The sequence below is a fragment of the Hemitrygon akajei genome, chromosome 2, assembly GCF_048418815.1.
Source record: "Hemitrygon akajei chromosome 2, sHemAka1.3, whole genome shotgun sequence".
Classification (NCBI taxonomy): Eukaryota; Metazoa; Chordata; class Chondrichthyes; order Myliobatiformes; family Dasyatidae; genus Hemitrygon; species Hemitrygon akajei.
Window position 1 is genome coordinate 29798501 of NC_133125.1, and position 21003 is coordinate 29819503.

The 21003-nt window shown below is 39.7% G+C and overlaps 1 protein-coding gene across 1 annotated transcript in view; it reads left to right on the forward strand.

Moving 5' to 3' along the window:
- Window positions 1-2828: 2828 nt before the first annotated feature.
- The window catches only part of snx2 (sorting nexin 2), a 50145-nt gene continuing 31970 nt past the window's right edge, over window positions 2829-21003 (forward strand). Inside the window, exons 1-7 of the mRNA XM_073069465.1 lie at window positions 2829-2986; window positions 4546-4660; window positions 9663-9820; window positions 14694-14760; window positions 15158-15201; window positions 16117-16258; window positions 18156-18234. Coding sequence (XP_072925566.1) covers window positions 2867-2986; window positions 4546-4660; window positions 9663-9820; window positions 14694-14760; window positions 15158-15201; window positions 16117-16258; window positions 18156-18234 — 725 coding nt within the window. The 5' untranslated portion in view covers window positions 2829-2866. The remainder of the gene's footprint in view (window positions 2987-4545; window positions 4661-9662; window positions 9821-14693; window positions 14761-15157; window positions 15202-16116; window positions 16259-18155; window positions 18235-21003) is intronic.

Here is a 21003-nt window from a genome sequence, read left to right on the forward strand (position 1 = left end):
GCTTTGACCCCAGCATCTGCAATGCACTTAGTGTTTACAAAAAAAACATCCAGTGAGCAGCAGTTCTGTAGGCGAAAACGATTTGTTAATGTAAGAGGCTGAACTAAATGAAACTGACAGGAAGGTGACAGTAACTCAAATTGCATAGGTTAGGACTTTATTCCCTAGAGCGTAGAAGAATGAGGGGAGATTTGATACAGGTATATAAAATTATGATGGGTATAGATAGAGTGAATGCAAGCAGGCTTTTTCCACTGAGGCTAGGGGAGAAAAAAACCAGAGGACATGGGTTAAGGGTGAAGAGGGAAAAGTTTAAAGGGAACATTAGGGGGGACTTCTTCACACAGAGAGTGGTGGGAGTGTGGAATGAGCTGCCAGATGAAGTGGTAAATGCAGGCTCACTTTTAACATTTAAGAAAAATTTGGACAGGTACATGGATGAGAGGTGTATGGAGGGATATGGCCCGGGTGCAGGTCAGCAGGACGAGGCAGAAAAAAGGTTCAGCACAGCCAAGAAGGGCCAAAAGGCCTGTTTCTGTGCTGTAATGTTCTATGGTTCTAACTAATGATACAATAGCGGTATGGAGAAGAGCATCTCTGAATGCACAGCATGCCAAACCTTGAAGTGGGTGGGCTACAGCAGCAGAAGACCACACCAAGTTCCACTCCTGTACTGAGTGTGTATTTTAACGGATATAATTGCAAAATTATATAATATTTTTAGAGTATAGAAAAGGACAGCATAGGCACAGACCTTTTGGCCCACCATGTCTGCACTGTCCATGATTCATTCTAAATTATTCATATTTGCCTGCATATGGCCACATCCCTTTGTTTACTGCCTGTTTATGTGTGTGTGCCTAAATGTCTCCGAAACGTTGCTCATGCAATCTGCTTCTACCACTTCCTCCAATATTATGTTCAGACACCTCCCGTTGTGCTGTTGTGAGTCAGGTTCCCCTTCCTCCTTTAGCCTCTGATGCTCCGAGAAAATAAATGCAACTTTGTCCGATCTCTCCTTATTGCTAATACACTACAGTGGAAGCAACATTCTGGTGAACAACTTCTGCACCCTCTCCTCCCTCTGGTCCAACCATCTTTTTATGCTCTTTATTGAAACAGCACTGAAAGTACTCAGGTCAGGCAGCAGAATTTGTGTTTCACGTCAACAGATTTTCAATGGTTGTTACTATTTTGTGTTGCGTATAGTTTGTGACATTAAAAATAGTTTTATGGATAAAGTTAACATGAGGCATTAAAAGAGAGATTTAGATATTGCTGAACCCAACATGAAAAACCAATTTTGCCGTTGTCCATGGGGGTCTGACAGGCTCTAGCCTGTTGAAATACAGCTTTTCAAAGTTCGAACTAAATTTATTATCAAAGTACATATATGTCACTATAAACAACCCTGAGATTCATTTTTTTGCAGGTATACACAATAAATCCATAACAGAATAATAACAATTATAGATTCAATTCAAGACTGCACCAACTTGGGTGTTCAATCAGTCTTTCAAAAAGAAAGAAAAAATTATATTTTTAAATAAGTAAGCAATAAACATTGAGAACGTGAGAAGAAGAGTTCTTGAAAGTGAGTCCATAGGTTGTGGGAACAGTTCAGTGATGGGACAAGTGAAGTTATTCCCTTTGGTTCAAGAGACTGAAGGTTGAAGGGTAATAACTGTTTCTGAACCTGGTGATACGAGTCCTAAGGCTCCTCTACCTTCTTCCTGATTGCACCAAGAAGAAGAGAGCATGTCCTGGATGGGGGGGGGGGGGGGGGCCCTGATGATGGATGCTGCTTTCCCGCGGCAACACTTTGTATCGATGTGCTCAATAGTGGGGAGGTCTTTACCCATGATGGATTGGGTCAAATCCATACTTTTTGTAGGATTTTCCATTCAAGGGCATTGGTGCTTCCATACCAAGCTGTGATGCAGCCAATCAATATATTCTCCACCACACATCTACTGTACAGAAGTTTGTCAAAAGTTTAAGATATCATGCTGAATCTTCCCAAACTCCCAAGGAAGTAGAGGTACTGCTATGCTTTTTTTTAGCAATGCACTTATGTGTTAGGCTGAGGTCAGGTCCTCCAAAATAATACACCAATGATTTTAAAGTTGCTGCCCCTCTTTATCTGTGATCCTCTGAAGAGGACTGATTCATGGACCTCTGGTTTCCTCCTCCTGAAGTGAATAATCAGCTCGTTCTTGCTGACAGTGAGTCAGAAGTTGTTGTTATGACACCACCTAGCCAGATTTTCAATCTCCCACCTTCATGCTGATATGTCACCACCTTTGGTTTAGCCAACAACAGTGGTGTCGTCAACAAACTTGAATATGGTATTGGAGCTGTGCTTGGCCACACAGTCATTAAGTGTAAAGCAAGCAGAGCGGGGGGGCTAAGCACCTGTGCCGATAGATTGTGGAGGAGGTGTTGTTGCCAATCCAGACGGGGGTCTGCAGGTGAGGAAATCGGGGATCCGAGTGCAAAAGGATGCCAACGTCTTGAAGCTTATTGGTTAGTTTGGATGATGATATTGAATGCTGAACTGTGGTGGATGAAGAGCATCCTCTGGGAAACAGTGATTTATTAAAAAACATCCACCCAGGGCGGCATTCCCTTCACGCAGGGCTATGTTTTGTTGGTTGCAATGCCGGCCACAACAGGATGGCAGGAGTCACGACCGCGAACCCACTCAGCGACTCATCACGTGAACCGGCGGCGGCTGAACGAACGCGCGGCGTGATGTCAGGCTGGGCCGGCCACGTCGTGCGCTCGAGCCGAGAGGGTGGGGCGGACGTGGGTCACGGGGGGTGGACTGGTCATATGACTTGTCGGTGCGATCGTGACAGAGAAGATGGCGGCCGAGAGAGAACCTCCGCCGTTTGGAGATGGGGACCTAGAGGAAGAGGATGCCGAGTTCAGAGAGGTGGAGGGCAGCGAGGATCTCTTCGTCAGCACCACCAGCACCTTGGAGGTGAATGCTGGCGCCGGGGCGGTGGGCAGGGTCGAGGGACGTGCCACGGCTTGGCCCGACCTGGGACGCCGCTGTGTATTTTTTTTCATTTTTTTCTCTCTCGGGGATTCGCCTGTTTCACAAAGTCTCGCTGGACTTGACTCCTCTTGTGTTGTATTTTTTTGATGATGTGTCGTTGTGGATGACACAGCGCTGCTGAGCGGAGGCGGGTTGTTAATCGCGCCGCTTCCATTAGATTATCCACAAAAAAATACACCCTTTTCCAAAAAAAAGTGAACGTAATGAAGTTATCCTGAGCAAATTGCGCATGACGGATGGTCCAGGGTTTTTGCCAAAGAGGAAGAGAAATCTCTAATCACTTACTAAAGACAGCAGTTCATGTAAAATTAAGCACTATGAATTCATTAGATTGAAATGTTACGTGATTTAATTGAAAAATGATGCGTTGACATACCATGTGGTGTATTCCTGCAATTTGCTGTAAATCGACAACACATTAGATGGTGTCCATCAAAAATCCTTTGAATACAATTTTGATATGAAATCCTGTGGAATTGTGTGTCCAAAGAAATTGCCAGCTTAAGAAACAAATGTTCTGAGGGGATGTGGGAAACATGTCAAGTTAAAAACTAATCTGTCACCATTTCAAAGTTCACTGTTTTGTTTGAAGTTTTTAAGTAGCCATGTTGCAAAATTGAAATTTCAATCTGATCCAGGCTAGTGGATTGATTAGGGCTCATTTCTAAGGCAGTCCTGTTTCTCGCAACTTGTGTGTTTTAAGTTTTGGACAGAACTGAATTTTGGAAGCATACTTGAGATTTATGTATATATTTATTGAGATAGAATGCCCTTCTGGCCCTTTAAATGGCACTGTCCAGCAATCCCCCAATTTAATCCTAGCCTAATCACAGGACAATTTACAATGACCCCAACCGGCTAACCAGTACGTCTTTGGGTTGTGGGAGGAAACTAGAGCACCCTGAGGAAACCCACGAGGTCACGGGGAGAATATACAACAAATTTGTTACAGACAGCGGCAGAAATTAGATGTAATATATGGAGATCACTGGTATGTGTTGAGCATGAAGCTTAGAATGAAGAGCTAATGGAATGGAAATGCTGAAACTGCCCATGGAATCTACTGTTCCTATGTGGGGTTTTGTCACATTAAAACCCATTAAAATGTTAACAAATATTAATGTTCTCCATCCTAAGTACTTGTAAACATTGTGAAATTTTCCTGCACATCCCTATTTGAATTATTTCTGAGGTGGTAAAAGCCGTTAAGCAAACAAGACAGTATTGTGCATTTAATACTTTTTTTTAGCAAGAATACTAGATTTAAAATGTATAAAAGATTATTTTCAAGTGTTTCACACATTGTTCTATATGATAATATACCAGGAACGATAATGGTAATATGAATAAACCATAATTGGCTGACTGCCTTTGTACTCATCCAATGAAGGCTTGTCTTAATGAAGTCTTTAACCTGATTTGCTTAACTGGTCTTCATTTCTAATTAACAGACTAAACGTGCTTATTTGCTTTTCTTTCAGTCTAGTCCTTCTTCACCTGATCCTGCTAGTCTTCCAACTGAAGATATAAGTGTGAAGTCAAATGGGCCCAAATCTGATGCTTTACTGGATGATGACCATGAAGACCTGTTTGCTGGTAAGAATGCTGCAACTTTTTAAACATTGATTTTAGGCAAGTCTACTGGTTTTTGTTTCCTGTTCTTGTTCCAGTTTGGGTGCAGCTTCCTCCTCAGGTTATTGTTGAAGTCCTGAGGTATAGAATTTAATTGATTTGTCATGAGTATCTACAAATATCAAGTTGGGCGCAAAAATTATATTTGTAGTGCCTTTCAGCTTTGGACCAAGAGCAAAAGGTATGTTCCAGATTAGTCATGTTGGGAGAGTTGTGTTTGAGAGGGGTAGTTTTTAGAGATGTGAAGTTACATAGCCAGTTATTGTGAGGCTGTTACATATGAATTGGAGGAACATAATGAGAATTGTAGCCTTAATATTGGAAAGGGTGGAACCAAATGTTTTTTTTTTGTAAAGCAGAATTGAGGTTTTGCTTAATTAGGAACTAGAGGAGTCAGCAGGGATAGTAGTTAATAAGTGGCTTCATGGGTTAGGACATGAGAAATTGTATAGCCTTCAGGTTTATCAAGGGCAGTAGGATATTGGCTGAGGATGCACAGAATAGTTTTTAGAGGAATTGGGTTGTGTAAAACTTTAGTAATGGATAACCACTGTTCAGACTTGAATCCAAATGTTGAGGATTTTGTCCTGAACATCACTTTATAACTGATTTCACAGTTCATAATCACTTTATTGTCAGTATGTGAAAAATACTGGAACTGATTGTGGTTCAGTGTCAAGCATGAAACACAGATATATACCATAACAGACAACATGATAGCAACTAGCAATTTACCAGGTGTAACAGCCATGCGAATCAACAATAGCAGAAGGGTCGAATGTGCATGTGACCAATAACCAAACATAAATCAATAATTATCAACAGAACTAGGAGAGCAGGGAAGACCATTTGATGGATGTTGTGTAGGGACGGTCAGGGTATTACACCTGATGAGTGCGATTGAGAAGATGGATAGCTACAGGAAAGAAGCTTTGGAGATATTGTGTAGTTTTGGTTGGTGGTGATGGACATGTAGCGTCTTCCTGCTAGGGTCAGTGCAGTCAGCAGTAATTTTTTCAGCTCTCTGCTCTGATGATGTACCGGTCTTTTAATGTCATTAGCTGACAGCCAATAATTTTCTTTGCTTAATGGGCCACTTACTGCAACCTGGACTTGGAGAAGGAGGAGGTGGCGGGAAACCAGAGGTGCTAGAGCTGGTCAACCCTCTCAATGATGGATGAGTACAAATTCATCAGGATATGCCTTGAAATGTTAAGCTTTCAAAGCTGGCGTAGGAAGTACAATCTCTGCTGGGCTTTCCTAGTGATGAGCATAAAGTGCTTGTCCTACTTGAATGTATTGGTAATGGTAGTCCCCTGGAATTTGAATGACTTGACCACAGACACTGCCTGACCATTAATCTCCAAGGAGGGAGGGCAGGTAGGGGATTGTCGGTGGAAGTCAATCCTCATTTCCATTGTCATGATAGCAGTAAGTGCCACGTTGTTACAAGCATACCATACTGCAAGATGGTCCACCTCTTTTGATAGCAGGTCACATCATTATTAGAGATGAGACCAACTATAGTCATGTTATTCACGAACTTTAGGATTTATCTGTGGAATTAGTCATTTGTATAAGGTGAGAACAGGAGGGGGAATGACCACAGCCCTGGGGAGAGCCTGTGCTTATAGAAATTGGATCTGAAAAGTAGGAGCCCTGCTTACATATTGCTTCCTTCCTGTCCAGAAGTTCATAATCCATCGGCAGATACTATAGGATTCAGCTGGCTAGGTTAACTTTCTGTGGAGCAACTCTGGGACAGTAGTGTTGAAGGTGGAGCTAACATCCTCAAACAAGATCCTCACTAAGTGTTGGGGAAGTCCAAATGTTGAAGAATGTAATGAAGACAAGTTAACTGCTTCCTCAGTTGAGCAGTTTGCCTATATACAAACTATGGTGGGCCAAGAAGATGGTCAGTGATGAACTTTACATAGGCCAACATCAGCCATTCAAAGGTTTTTGTACTACTGAAGTCAGAGTGACTAGCCTATAAACATTAAGTCCAGTGATCTTGTCTTTCTTGGGAACTGGAATAATTGTAGCAACTTTGAAGCAGTCCAGGACCAGGTGAGACACCCTCAGGGCTTGCAGCTTTCCTAGTGTTCTGTTTTACCAAATTTCTTCACAGAAACTGCAGGGTGGGATGTATGGAGGGGGAAGAAGGTGAATGGAACTGAAGTGAAATGGAGTGGTAGTGAAAGGGGGAGGTGGGTAGGGGCTTAGAATATTAATATCAGAGGAAGTTAAGAAGTAAATGTTTTATTCCTACGTATCAGTAGTTTGGTAAGTTTTTATTTATTTTGGATGTTGTTAACAGTATTCGGTGGTGATTTATTGGGATACGACAGCAGTGATATGATGATGTTTCAGGAACTCATTGTATTACGAAACTTGGCAGTATAGGCTCAGCAGACTATGAATCTCTACTTCCATTTCCTATTTTATGCTTCGGGTAATCAAATTATGGAAGGAACATTTCAGTTGTTAGAGTAAATCTATTTGCGACCTTTTTAAATTATAGAAAAGTAATATACCCACTCACTGGCTGGTTGTATTAACTGTTATTCCATATGAGCATCTTGTAAATTGAATTGACAATCACCTTTGAGTTGCCTTGGTTTTACTAAGTACAAGATCAGTTTATTTATCTTATTCAGTTAATAATTTAATATAAGATTATTCTCAAAGTTGTAGGTTTTCATGTGGAGTATTGCTAATCAACTAAGGGAATCGTTTTTGGAAGCCCACTGCGTTCTCATGCAGAAATGGAATTCAGACATAAATGACATTTACACACATTCAGATACAGTGGATTCCTGTTAACTGGGACACATCAGGTCCAGTACATTTTGGCCTAATTAAGTGGCTGCCCCAACGAGACTGGCTAATAGGAATAGATTTAAAAAAAGACAAACTACTCTTTAACTGAGCAACAAATTATGTATTTAAATGAAATACAGAACAAATTAGAACACTACAGTGCTACTACAGTACAGTAAAACTATTAGGAGCTAAGATACATCAACAGAGGAATTCATCCAGTTTACAGGATGTCCAGGGAGGTGTAGCACATGTAGTGAAGGGCTTGTGTCCATTCTGGGGCAGCTCACTCACCTTTGATCCCTACCGAGCACTCAACTCTCACCTGCTGCTCCAAGTAGCTGTTTGCACGCAACAGTGACCATACCTTGTTACACTGCTTCGACAGGCTGGCTAAACCAGGTGAGGGTAGCGGGTGGGCCTCACGCCCTGGTGAAATAGGGACATGCCTGTGCTAGCTCCAGCAGACTGGGCAGATGAGATCAGCGGTAAGATCCAGTGGCCAGGAAGGCAGTTCTGCAGTGCTTCACAGCGAACGAAGGGCATGATAAGGCAGAGAAGAAATCATGGTTATTCATTGCAACCAAGGAAGACCCCAGTTTGTGACAACTGTACCTCTAGACCCAGACTTCTGAGATTGACAGAGTGCAACTCCACTTTAAAATTTCTCCTGCACAGGTTTCATTGTCGTCTTTGATTGTGATGGGAAACCAACATGCTGCCATGTTCTGTGACTAACTGTAATTAGACAACATTGGCACAGGTACTTAGTGCAGATAATGAACCACCTTCATACAATGCTTTTGATGATTACATTTTCTAAATCTTCATTTTTGTTATATTCAAGATGATTGTCAATGCCTTCTAAATTCTTCAGATTTCCTAATTTGTTGAAGCAGTGTCGTTTTCATTTTCAATCCTGGCTGCTTCTGGCATCTCGAAGTCTGAATGCTTGAAACTGCAGTGAGCAAAACAGTTCTAGATTGTCCTATCGTGTACTTCTTGCTGGCTGGCAGTGACAAAAATCGCTGCCATTTGAAAACAAACACGTGCAACTGACGCTATTTTAAAAACGGTTTGCTTTAAGCATGGTATAGTGACTAATGGCTACACAAGTTCATACAACTGACTCTAGTTAGAAACTGTTCAGGAACAGTCTCCTGTCCCAATTAAGCATCTTATGTCTCAGATAAATAAAGGGAATCCTGACTATTTTCTTGATTAGTTTTTCTTCTTTAAGAGTTGTCCCAAGTAAGTGGCTGCCTCAGTTAACCAATGGACGAATCCACTATATATAGTACTGTACTTTGAGGAATATTTGGTGATTGAACAGTCAAATACAACTTTAAATGATCGGTGTAGAAATCTGAATGCTATTTTATTGATTTTTAATGCAGAGTTATTAAATTGAAGTTGCCCATGGAAATTTAATATGATAGTTATTGCAGATTTTGTTTTTTAGATTGACAGAACAAATGTGAATATTCTGCAGTCTACTGGTTTAGTACAATCAAGGTTAAAATCAAAGGTTAACTTTTGATTTCAAGCTCAAAAATTGGAATTTTTGGATATAAGCAATTTCAGATATAAATTTGTGTAAAATACTCTTTGTGTATTTCCACCAGCTACCAATTTGTACATGCTTTATGCTCAGTGCATCCACACTGCATTGCTTATTTCCTTAAAATTACACCTTGAATCTCGATGACCTAGTTGACCATGGCTTGTTAAGTTTTGCATGCTGGATACCTTTATTAACTTTTATTTCTTGTACACTAACGTGAGAGATTTATTCGTGTTTGCAACTTGATAAATGGACCTCCAAGTAAAATTATTTGAACTGAAACTGGATTGCTCAAGAGTCTAGAGGTGGATGTGGCTATCTTTTTTAATGTGCTTTTAATACTGTATATAATTCTACTGTGATAGTACAAATAATTCACCAAATTTTTACTATTGTTTCAATTTAGTCTATGCAGACATTAATTGGGGTGAGTTTTAGTTTAGACCTCTATTTTTCAATTGTTTATGAATTGGACTTTATTGAAATTGTGCTTTAGGAAAGGGCTATGGATATTTTTAGTCGATTATGTAGGCAGTGATATTTGCAATAAGTTTTTCCTCTTTCTGTATTGCTTTCCAGAAGCTACAGAAGAGGTTTCACTTGACAGTCCTGAAAAGGATTACCTGCTTTCTCCAGAACCAACTCCTGCTATTACCCCCGTATCTCCAACGCTCATTGAACCACGAGCTGAACTAAAAATGCCTAATCCAAAGATGTTTGAAAGATCCAAGGAGGAGGTGTGTATATATTTCTTAACATAAGTATGGAGGTTGTGAAGCAAATTTTAATATAAGATTTTAAACTATCTTCATTATCAGCACACTTTTTATACTCTATTAATGTGCTGATGTTGCAGTAACAATTTTTCAACTGCAGTAGAACAGCTTGTAAGATTAAACAATTTTCCTAGTTGTAAATTTAAGTATTGGCAAGAGAACAATGAGAGCTTTGTCTGGGTTTAAACTGTTGTAGGGTGTCTAATCTTAACATTGTGTTGCCTTTAACCATATAACCATATAACAATTACAGCATGGAATTGCCAGTACGATTGGAAGGTTAGACATAAACTGTTTCATTACTTACATTATCAATTGTATCTTGTTTTGCATCCATGCAGGTGACTTTGTTATCAATAGTAATTAGATTTAACAGAAAAATATAATGGCTGAAGTTAGAGTTGTGAAACTGTTCTTGGATTAGAGCATTGGTTTTCAGCTTTTCAGCACCATGCAAAGTTTTACTTTTCTTTGGAAAGGTTTTATCAAGCTCAACAATGTCTCGTTTAAGTTGTAGCAATGGAGTTAATACTTAAGAATGGACCACCAGGCAGGGTAATTAACAAGCAGTATTTTGAGTACAGGTGTTTATTGTAAGAGACCTAGATTTGTTTCTTGCATGGTTTATTATCCAATATCTAGTTAAACATTTTCCATTAGAAAATGCAGTCTAGGGTTTTAATCATTTTTTTGTTTGATACAGATTTTGTTTAGATTAACTTGGAAATGGCTTTCATGGGCTAACTTGTTTTGCATACAAATTGCACTTTATTGCAGCTTGAATTTCGTACTGCAGACTTCTCTGAGAAGGATTCCTTACCCCAATTGATGATCTTTTCTCCGTCTTCAGCCACCTAGTTCTGGCAAAGAGAAAAGGATCTAGTGCTTTCCTGGCATATATGATGAATAAACACTTAGACTTTCAGTACAGATATCAATTATAACCGATGTGTCAATGACAAACTCCGCCATCTCCATTCCGGATGATGCCTATACATGTCTAATCCTGTTGCCCGTCCTTCCTGATTGGTCGGTCCTTATCCAAACACAAACAAGAAAATCTCCAGATCCTGGAAATCCAAACCACACACACAAAATGTTGGGAAACCTCAATAGGCCAGGTAGCGTCCATGGGGGAAAAAGGATAGCTGATGCCTCAGGCTAAGACCCTTCCTCAGGACTCATCCTTATCTGATCAGATTTCCGCTCTCTTGCCTTGTTTACAATCAAATCCAGTTCTTTCTTGGGGCAAGACCGTCATCTTTTAAAAAAAATCTTTTCCTCTAGTTTTATTTCAATGGGTTTTGGGACTACCTGACAAGGGAAGCCAGTGAACTACAACTCTAAGAATTTTTTTTTAGCAAAGATGAAAGTCTCGCTCTAAGTAAGAAGTGGAATTTGATTGTAAATAAGATAGGAGAGTGGAAACCTGATTGGTTAGTCCATACCCAATCAGGAGGGACAGACTATGGGAATATAAATACCACCAGACTAGACATGCCCAGACATCATCCCCGATGAACGTGGCAGAGTTTGTCATTGAAACGTGGGTTATAATCAATACCTGTACCTGGCTGAAAGCCCAAGAAGAGTTCGTTCATCGCCCTGCTCTGACCTTCTGCCTGCTTTGGATCTTTTCATCTCTATCTGCTGACAAGACATCAGCCATCATGACTTCATTCCCCTTGCCTGTTCTAACCACTGCCCTTCACTCTTGCCACGCCAGTCCCAATCTCACATCAAGCCCGCAGACAAGGTAGTGCTGTTATATTCTGGCGGACTAACCTCTACCTTGCTGAGGCCAGCTGGCAGCTCTTAGACCCCTTCTCCTTACAGGACACACTGTGGAACACTAGGCCATTGTCTGAGCACTATCACTAGCCTCATTGACTCTGGTGATCTCCCAGCCACTACCACTAACCTAAGTGTCCCAGCAGGCTCATTGTTTCAACCTGCTCCTGCCCCACTGCATACCATGACTTCATCTTGTCCCTCCCTGGTTCAGTCCTTTCCTACCTACTCCATGGCACTTCACATGCTTTTCATCACTTCAATAAAGTTCAGTTCCCTGGCTTGGTTTGCTTTATTTTCACTCTGGATGTATAGTTCCTATTTACTAAAATCTCTAGGCCTCAAAGCTCTCTAATTTCTGAACAACAGATCTAACAGCTCCCCTTCACCAATACCACCCCCTCTAGCAGAACTGTTTGTTCTCAACAGTTTCTCTTCTGGATCCTCCAACTTTCTCCAAACCATGGGCACTTGGCAGTAAAGGAGGCCATGGACAGACATATCAGAATGGTAATTGGGATGGGTAGGTGCTTAATAACAGTCCCTGAATTTGTGTCAGGTCTCACCATGTAGAGGAAGCTGCACCAGGAGCATCAGGTAGAGTAGATGGCCCTAACAGGCAAGGTATTGTCCCACCAGGAAGGACTCTTTCAGCCCTTAATGGTGCTAAGATATAGAGGCAAGTGTAGCATTTGTCACGCTTACAAGGCGAGTGCCAGTAAGAAGATCAGTGGGAAGATCATGGCTGCCTCTACTGCAATGATGAGGCCAAAATGAGATTGGGGGAACAATACCTCCTTATTTCATCGGGGTAGTCTCCAAATTGATTGTATGAACATGGATTTCTCTAGCTTCTAGTAATTTCCTTCTTTCTCCCCCTCCACCCCCCCCCCCCCCTTTCCATTTCACCATTCTGGTGATTCTCTCATTCCTTCTCTTCCCTGCCCATCACTTCTCTAAAGCAATAGAATACTACCGCACGGAAACAGGCCCTTCAGTCCACCTAGTCCATGCCAAACTATTGTTCTCCCTCATCCCATTGAACTGCACCTGGAACTTAGCCCTCCATATCCCTCCCATCCATGTACCTGTCTGAATTTCTCTGAAATGTTGAAATTGAACTCTCATCCACCACTCCACTGGCAGCTCGCTCCACACTCTCACCACCCTCTGAGTAAAGAAGTCCCACTTCATGATCCCCTTAAGCATTTTACCTTTTACCCTTAACCCATGACATCTAGTTCTAGTCTCACCCATCCTTAGTGGCCTGCTTGCATTTACCCTATTTATACCCCTCATAATTTTGTATTCTTTCTCAAATCTCCCCCCATTCTTCTATGCTCCAGGGAATAAAATCCTAATTTATTCAACCTTTCTCTATATAACTCAGGTCCTCAAATATGGCAACATCCTTGCAAATTTTTTCTATGCTCTTCTTTGCTGTAGGTTGGTGAACAGGATGGCACACAATGCTCTAAGTTGGGACTCAGAAATTTCTTATATAACTTCAATATAACATTCCAACTCCTGTACTCAATACTTTATACAAAGGTCAATGTGCCAAAAGCTCGTTTTATGACCCTATCCACCTGTGACACTACTTTCAAGGAATTATGGACCTGTATTCCCAGATACCTCTGTCTCCCGCACTTCTAAGTGCCTTACTGCCCACCATGCAAGTCCTACCCTGATTTACCCTCCCAAAGTACACCACATGGCACTTGTCTGCATTAACTTCCATCTGCCATTTTACAGTCTTGTTTTTCCAGCTGGCCCTGACCCTTCTGCAAGCTTTGACAGACTTCCTCGCTGTCCACTACACCCTCAATCTTGGTGTCATTAGCAAATTTGCTGATCCAGTTTACCACATAGTCATCCAGATTGTTGGATTATAGATGGACAAATAACAACAGACCCAGCACTAAACCCTGCAGCACACCACTAGCCGCAGGCCTATTGACAGTCAACCATCCACTACCACTTTGTGGCTTTTTCTGCAAAGTCAATGTCTAGTTCAATTTAGTATCTTATCCTAAATGCCAAGCGACTGAACCTTCTTGACCAACCTTCCATGCAGGACCTTGTCAGTTCTTGCTAAAGTCCATGTAGAGGCCATCCAATGCCTTTTCTTCATCAATCTTGCTAACTTCCTTGAAAAACTTAAGATTGGTTAGACATGACCTACCATGCACAAAGCTATGTTGACTATTCATAATCTGTCCCTGTCTATCCAAGTATGAATATACTATATCTCATCTGTTAGAATATGGCTAAGAATGCATTAATTATTCTAGGGTTATTCCCTGCAACTTCTGCACAAGCTTCCAAATAAGTTCAAGGGGACACTTTGTCAGGCCCCTGTGGAATAATTTGCCTCAATATAGCAAGCACCTCTTCTGTAATTCATATTCAGTCCATTGTTCTTTCCTACTAGATTCCTTCTTTAGCCCCTTGGCCCTTTACCTCTTTCACCTATCCCCTCGCAATTACTTATTTCATCCGCATCTCCCAAACGCCCATCTTCCACTCACCTATCACCTGACAGCTTGTACTGCTTCCTCTTCCCCCACTTTATTCTGGCTTCTGTCCCCTTTCTTTCAAGCCCTGATATAAAGTGCCCTGGTCCAAAATGTTGATTATTCTCCTGACATGTAGCATTGTATTTTACTGCAAATGATTTTTTATGAAGGACCAGGTTTCCAGTTATTTTATCAAAAAGAGTGAAATAAGATTTGACTAGTACCACCCAGTTGAACTGAAAGTTAAAAAGACTGGAATTCATAGACAAATTGAATTCTTAGATCCACCAACTCCTGACCATTTCTTTAGCTGATAGTGATGCTGACTATTAAATGTGGTCTAAAAATCTACACTTCTGGTATATAATTTACTAGTTGTTACCTTTTGACTCTATTGATCTTACTGGTACACTTTTTGTTTTGCATTTCAATTAAGATTTTGAATTGAATTCTCACTTGATTTTGTGCTTAACAGTTCTAGAAAAAAATGCTAAATTGTCACTTTTTTGTTGCTTTTATTGTAGCTTGAGGAAGAGGCAAACGGAGATGTGTTTGACATTCAAGTGTCAGTTTCTGACCCTGAGAAAGTTGGTAAGGTTTTTAAATGGCTAACATTATGAAAATGTGTTTTGAGTATTGCTGAGGCTCACACCTTTTGCACTGGCCCTTTTGTAGACTTGAACTTTTTTGACTAGCTCCATGCTTAAACTTTCAGTTCTTCTGAGGCAACGCTCCTCACGATAATTGTTTTGCATATTACTACTGTGATTTGCAATAGTTTGCTCTGCTTTTACTCACTTCAAAAAAAAATTGAATTCTATTTATTAGCCACTTAATGAAATTTCACTGTGTAGTTTCTTCCGACCCAAGTCTTCTCAGCTTATTTTTCTGTAATTTTACTTTGAAACCCATACTATTGTAATCCAAATTTATAGTTTGCTTTTAACAGTTCTCATTGCAATGAATCTAATTGTGTTTTATCACTTAGGTGATGGTATGAATGCCTACATGGCTTACAGTGTGTCAACTAAGGTAATGGTTTAATAGCATTGTGGTTCTGGTGGGGAGGGCAAATGAATGGACAGTGTCCAAAGTGGTGTGGTGACTTTGGTGAAGTTGGGTTGCATTATTTCTGTAGTCAGTGATTCCTATTATAATTAAGCAACGTAATTAGCATGTAAACAGAACAAGACCAATGGGCTCGCCATCATTTAGGTACGTCGCCAAAATTGATACTTGAGCTCTGATATCTAGGAGACGTGTCGCTTCTAGGGATACTCATGCCATTGGTTCAAGGTGATCACTGGTCTTATGTAACATTGATTGAAATTAATTGCAGTAGCAAGAGTAACAAACCTGGGTCAGTAGTTTTAATTGATTGATCACTATAATTAACATTAAATCCTTGTATAGCTTTGTACTCCATGATCTGGGCCAAATGTGATGCACATCCTAAATTGTTGAACATTTACCATATTGACCCATTATGTTGCCAGTTATGTGTTTGGGGACTATTGGTTAAATGGTCTTGTTAAACTGCCGCAAGAATAACTTGTACAATGTATGCCTGTAATTCAAGATTTTTGCTATTTCTCTTTTTGTCATGGTTCATCAGTGTTTGGGTAGAAATTTTGGGCTGGGGAGGAGGGAAAGAACCTCAGGCCAGACACCCAATTTTGGGTCAGTACTCAATGGTGGTTGCATGTCAACTTTTAGACAATAATTGAACCTGACGGGCTTCTAAGATGTAAATTAGGAAACATTTAAGGCATAGAAATCAAATGGTGCAATTGAGGTTCTGCAGAATAATTGAAATTATTGAAGTATGGGTGCACCATGTAGGTGTAGAGAACAGGCTTTTCCAAGTACACACATAATAGCATCAACAGTACCAATTTGTCTACTACAGGAGGATATAGTAATTCTGAATATTCTTTCATTATGCAGACTACTTTATCCATGTTCAGCAGCAAAGACTTTACAGTCAAAAGGAGATTTAGTGACTTTCTGGGTCTGCATAGCAAATTAGCTTCAAAGTATATGCATGTGGGCTACATTGTACCTCCTGCACCAGAAAAGAGCCTTGTAGGTAAGGTCATTTATTCAATTGACAACATAATACCCTCATTTAAGTGGTACTTCTGTTTTTTATGTTTCTCTCACCAGTATCTTTTCCCCCACAACTTTAGTAATACAAGCTACAATATACTAAGTTCAGTCAATTCTGCTTCGTATTGTTTCTTAGTTTTGTACAGTTGGTAGTATTGAGTTTTCTCGTGGAAATGTTTAGCTTAAACCTTTGTTCATCTATGTTGTTGGTGACTTAATAAAGCTAGAATATATAAAGCTTTCTGCTTTTGTAAGCAAACTAGATTTGTAACAAATCTAAAAATTGAGAACAAGTAGTCTTAAATTGTATTAGCATCAAATAAGAACCAATACAAATTGAAAGGAAATTGACAGCTATTTTGCATCTATCTGTTCCTTGGGCCTTGTCGAAGATAGTTAATCTTGAGCTACGTTTTCACATGCATTTAGGTTGACAGCTCATTCTAGTGGTTTTATTTCTATTGTTTGAGTATGAGCGGAACACTTATTTTGGTTATGGGAGTGGAAGGGCCGAAGCCCTTTTTGTTAATACCATATTGCAATTTTGCTTTGGCTTTAATACTTAAAGGCCAATCAAATTGTGACTATCTTATAAACTAAATACAAGGCTCGCTGCATGGGTTTTTTGAAATTTTCTTTTTAGTTTATTTAATTTTAAGAAATGACTTTATAGAGGGTTTGAGGTTAAGAGTCTATACAAGTTCTTATCGTGGGTCTTTAGTGGTGGGGTGTTAAGGGAGAAATTTGACTCAGTTCAGGAAGAATATAAGGCCATCGTCTACTGTAATGAGAACTTCTTTTTATCAGCAACTTCTGACACGTGCATGGTTAGTGGAATAGCAAGTCCTGAAGCTGATATTAGCAACATTTTTTTCCTTTGCAGTGTGTGTTTTCTGGCTGTTAGTAGTATTCAGTCATTTCCTGGCTGTTTTCAAAGTCATTGGCTGAAGTCAATAAATAGATTTAACTTTGAAACAAGTAGCTTGCAGTGTTAACCATGCTGAATGAAGCATAATTGATTTTTTGAATGCTCTATTAAACGAATTACTGCACTTTCTGATCTTAAACTGAGATGGGAGGGAATGAGTGTACAACTTCTGTGCATTTTAAATTAAAATTTTGGTGTCTATCAACTTCCAGCATTGACAATATTTGTGTCAACTGTAAACTTGATCTTCACTCTTTAGCAACCTAATCAGAAAATACAACTCACTGGTTTGCTCTCAAGGGGATTAGTTGTTCAACCAGCTAGATAACTTCACTGTGTGGCAGTTTTACTTGATTACAAATATCAGTGGGGATGAAAGTTTTTGATTTCAGCAAATACTGGAAATCTGGAATAAAAACAAAATTGGAAGCACTCAGCAGGGCAGGCAGCATCTGTGGAATGAAATATTGATGCTTTGTGTCTGATATCCTTCAGGACATGAAATTTTGCTTTATCGTGTAATTGTAAAGTCTATCCAAATGCAATTTGACTTGGTTAGCTGTCTTCTCAAAAGGCATACTTAATATTCCTTTTAGAAAGATTGGTTCCTCTCTTTTGAGTGGTGTATTTCATTGTAAACTATTGTTTCTGACTCTTTCACAATTCTTTTTGAATTTGGTTATAGACCAAAATACTGAACAGGAAATCGAAAGTTCTAAATCTAGTTGTCTTTGTGCTTTGCAGAGAAAAGTATCAATTAGAGTCACTCTTTATCCTTCTAACTTGGTAATTATCAGAATTATCCTTAACTGTAAATTAACACCTTTTCTGTCATATTACCACAATAGGGCAAATTGAATTAATTGTCCTTGACAAGTGTTCTCTAAAATGGGATCACCATTTAATGGTACATCGTTTTGAAATTGGAATTTTTTTTCTATTCTGAAAGGTATGACCAAAGTCAAAGTTGGAAAAGAAGATCCATCATCAGCTGATTTTGTGGAAAAGAGGAGAGCATCATTGGAAAGGTAAATTGCTTTGGAACAAATCTGTAAATTTTTAAGAATTCCAAAGGTGGCTCAAATTTGAAGGCTGACATACTTGGCATTCTGACTATAGAATTTAACCATTTTGCCATCACTACTCTATCTGCCCTTCCATAGCATTGTTGAGAGGCTTGATCTTTGATTAGCACAATGGATTTTACACTGAATCTATAGAAGTGAGGCAAAATATCAATGAGGTCATGGGCCATATACAAATTACAGAGGAGCAGCTGTTTGTTGAGCCAAATTAGGGTGAATGAATCCCCAGAGCCTGACAAGGTGTTTCATGAGACCTTATGGGAGGCTAATGAAGAAATTGCTGGGGCCTTAGTGGAAATATTTGAAAACATCCTTGACAATGGGCGAGGAGCCAAAGGATTGGAGAATAGCTGAGGTTGTTCCTTTGTTTAAGAAAGGCTCTTAAGGATAAGCCAGGAATTTTTAGGCTGGTGAGCCCAACATCAATAGTGGGAAAAGTTATTGAAAGGTATTCTAAAGAACCAGATATCCAAGGATTTGGATAGACAGGGACTGATGAGGTATAGTCACCACAGCTTTACATTTGATAGGTTATGCTAAGATCGGTTAGTCGACTTTTTCGAGGAAGTTACCAGGAAGGTTGACGAAAGAAAGGTAGTGGATGTTGTCAGTGTGGACTTTAGCAAGGCTTTTGACAAGATCCCATGAGAAGCTGGTCAAGGAGGTTCAGTTGCTTGGCATTCAGGATGAGGTATTAAATTGGATTAGACATTGCCTACGTGGGAGAAGCTAGAGAGTGGTAGTAGATGGATGCCTCACTGACTGGTGGCCTGTGACGTGATGTGCTGCAGGGATTGGTATGGGTCGGTTGTTTGTCATCTATATCAACGATCTAGATGATTGTGTAGTAAACTGGATCTGCAAATTTGCAGATGGCTGTGAGGAAGGCTATCAAAGCTTGAAGCAGGATCTGGACCACCTGGAAAAATGGGCTTAAAAATGGCAGATGGAATTTAATGCAGACAAGTGTTGTACTTTGGGAGGACAAGCCAGAGAGGATTTGCACAATGGACAGTAGGGCACTGAAGAGTGCAGTAGAACAGAGGGATCTTGGAATTCAGATCCATAATTCCTTGAAAGTAATGTCACGGGTAGATAGTCGTGAAGAGTTTTGACACATTGGTCTTCATAAATCAATGTATTGAGTATAGGCATTGAGATATTATGTTGAAGTTCAATGAGATATTGATGAGGCCTAATGTGGAGAAATGTGTGCAGTATTGGTCACCTATCTACAGGAAAGACTTCAAGAAGACAAGAAGTGCAGAGAAAATTTATAAGGATGTCGCCAGGATTTGAAGACCTGAGTTACAGGGAAAGATTAAATTGGTTTGGATTCTATTCCCTGGAGCATGGTGAATGAGAGGAGATTTGATAGTGGTATATAAAATTATGAGCAGTATAGACAGGCAAAATGTTTTTTTTCCACTGAGATTGGGTGAGACTAGAACTAGAGATCATCTCTTAAGGGTGAAAGGTGCAATGTTGAAGGGGAACATGATCAACTTATTCACTGAGAGGGCAGTGGTAGTAAGGCAAGCACTACCAGTGGAAGTGATGGATTTGGGTTTCATTTTAACATTTAAGAGAAATTTCGATAGCTACATGGATGGAGGGCTGTGGTTGGGGTGCAGGTTCATGGATAGGCAGATTAAGAGTTGGGACTAGATGGACCATAGGGCCTGTTTCTGTCCTGTAGTGTTCTATGCCTCTATGATACAGAAGTTAATTAGCAAGCATGGGATTTTGTCAAGTGAGGCAGGCCAAGTTAAATTTGCAGACAGATACACTGAAAATTAATTCATGTGCTCACTGATGTTGAATGTCATTAGGTGCAGAGGTCAGTCCAGACATATCTAGAGATAAAATTAACAATTACTGGCTTTCAGAAATCTAGCAAAGTATCACAGAACTTTATCTGTCCTGTGCATTCACTTGCAATTGTTGCTTTTTAAAATAAATAATTGAGCGATTTATAATTGGAAATATTGCATAAGTTCATCAACTAAATAAACCTGGAAATTTAACCTATGATTAATTCTTGGTGTTATCTGACATCTACTGGAATATCTGAAGTTAGAACAGTGGAATAACCATGGCAAGATCCCCCAAATTAAACTTTAATCTATGGTACTATTTGCTATTTCTGTCTATATTGTGTAATACAGTGCACTAGAAAAGTGAATGTGGCAATGAAATTCAGCTCTTGGTAAAGTACAATTTCTTAGATTGGAGCTGTAGATCAGGTGCCATTTGCTTTCAAGTGAACTGCTTCTGGTGAATCAAATGAGGGAATCCTCTAACTTTGAACACACTCCTGTACTAACTTATTGGTTGTTTAACTGATTGGATTTTTTAGCTGAGTAACAGTTGCATTTTATGGAGAATTTGTTGATGTAATTTTGATAAACTATGTGGGATAATGGGCAGATGGTTAATTTCAGGATCATTTTGAGTAGTAGATCGTGGACTTGACAGGATTAATCCCTTGAGAGAAATTCCTCTTCGATACCATTATAGCCCACTTAGTATTTTTAATGTATTCAATTTTTGTGACTGGCAAGGCCAGCATTTTTAACATTCATCTGTAATAGCATTTGATGTTTGAACTATTGTGTTAGATTGTATAGTGAAAGTACTTCATGGAATTCTAGTATCTGAAAATATTTTAAAATTTGTGATGATACTACTTTTGGGTACTTGCTGTCCTTC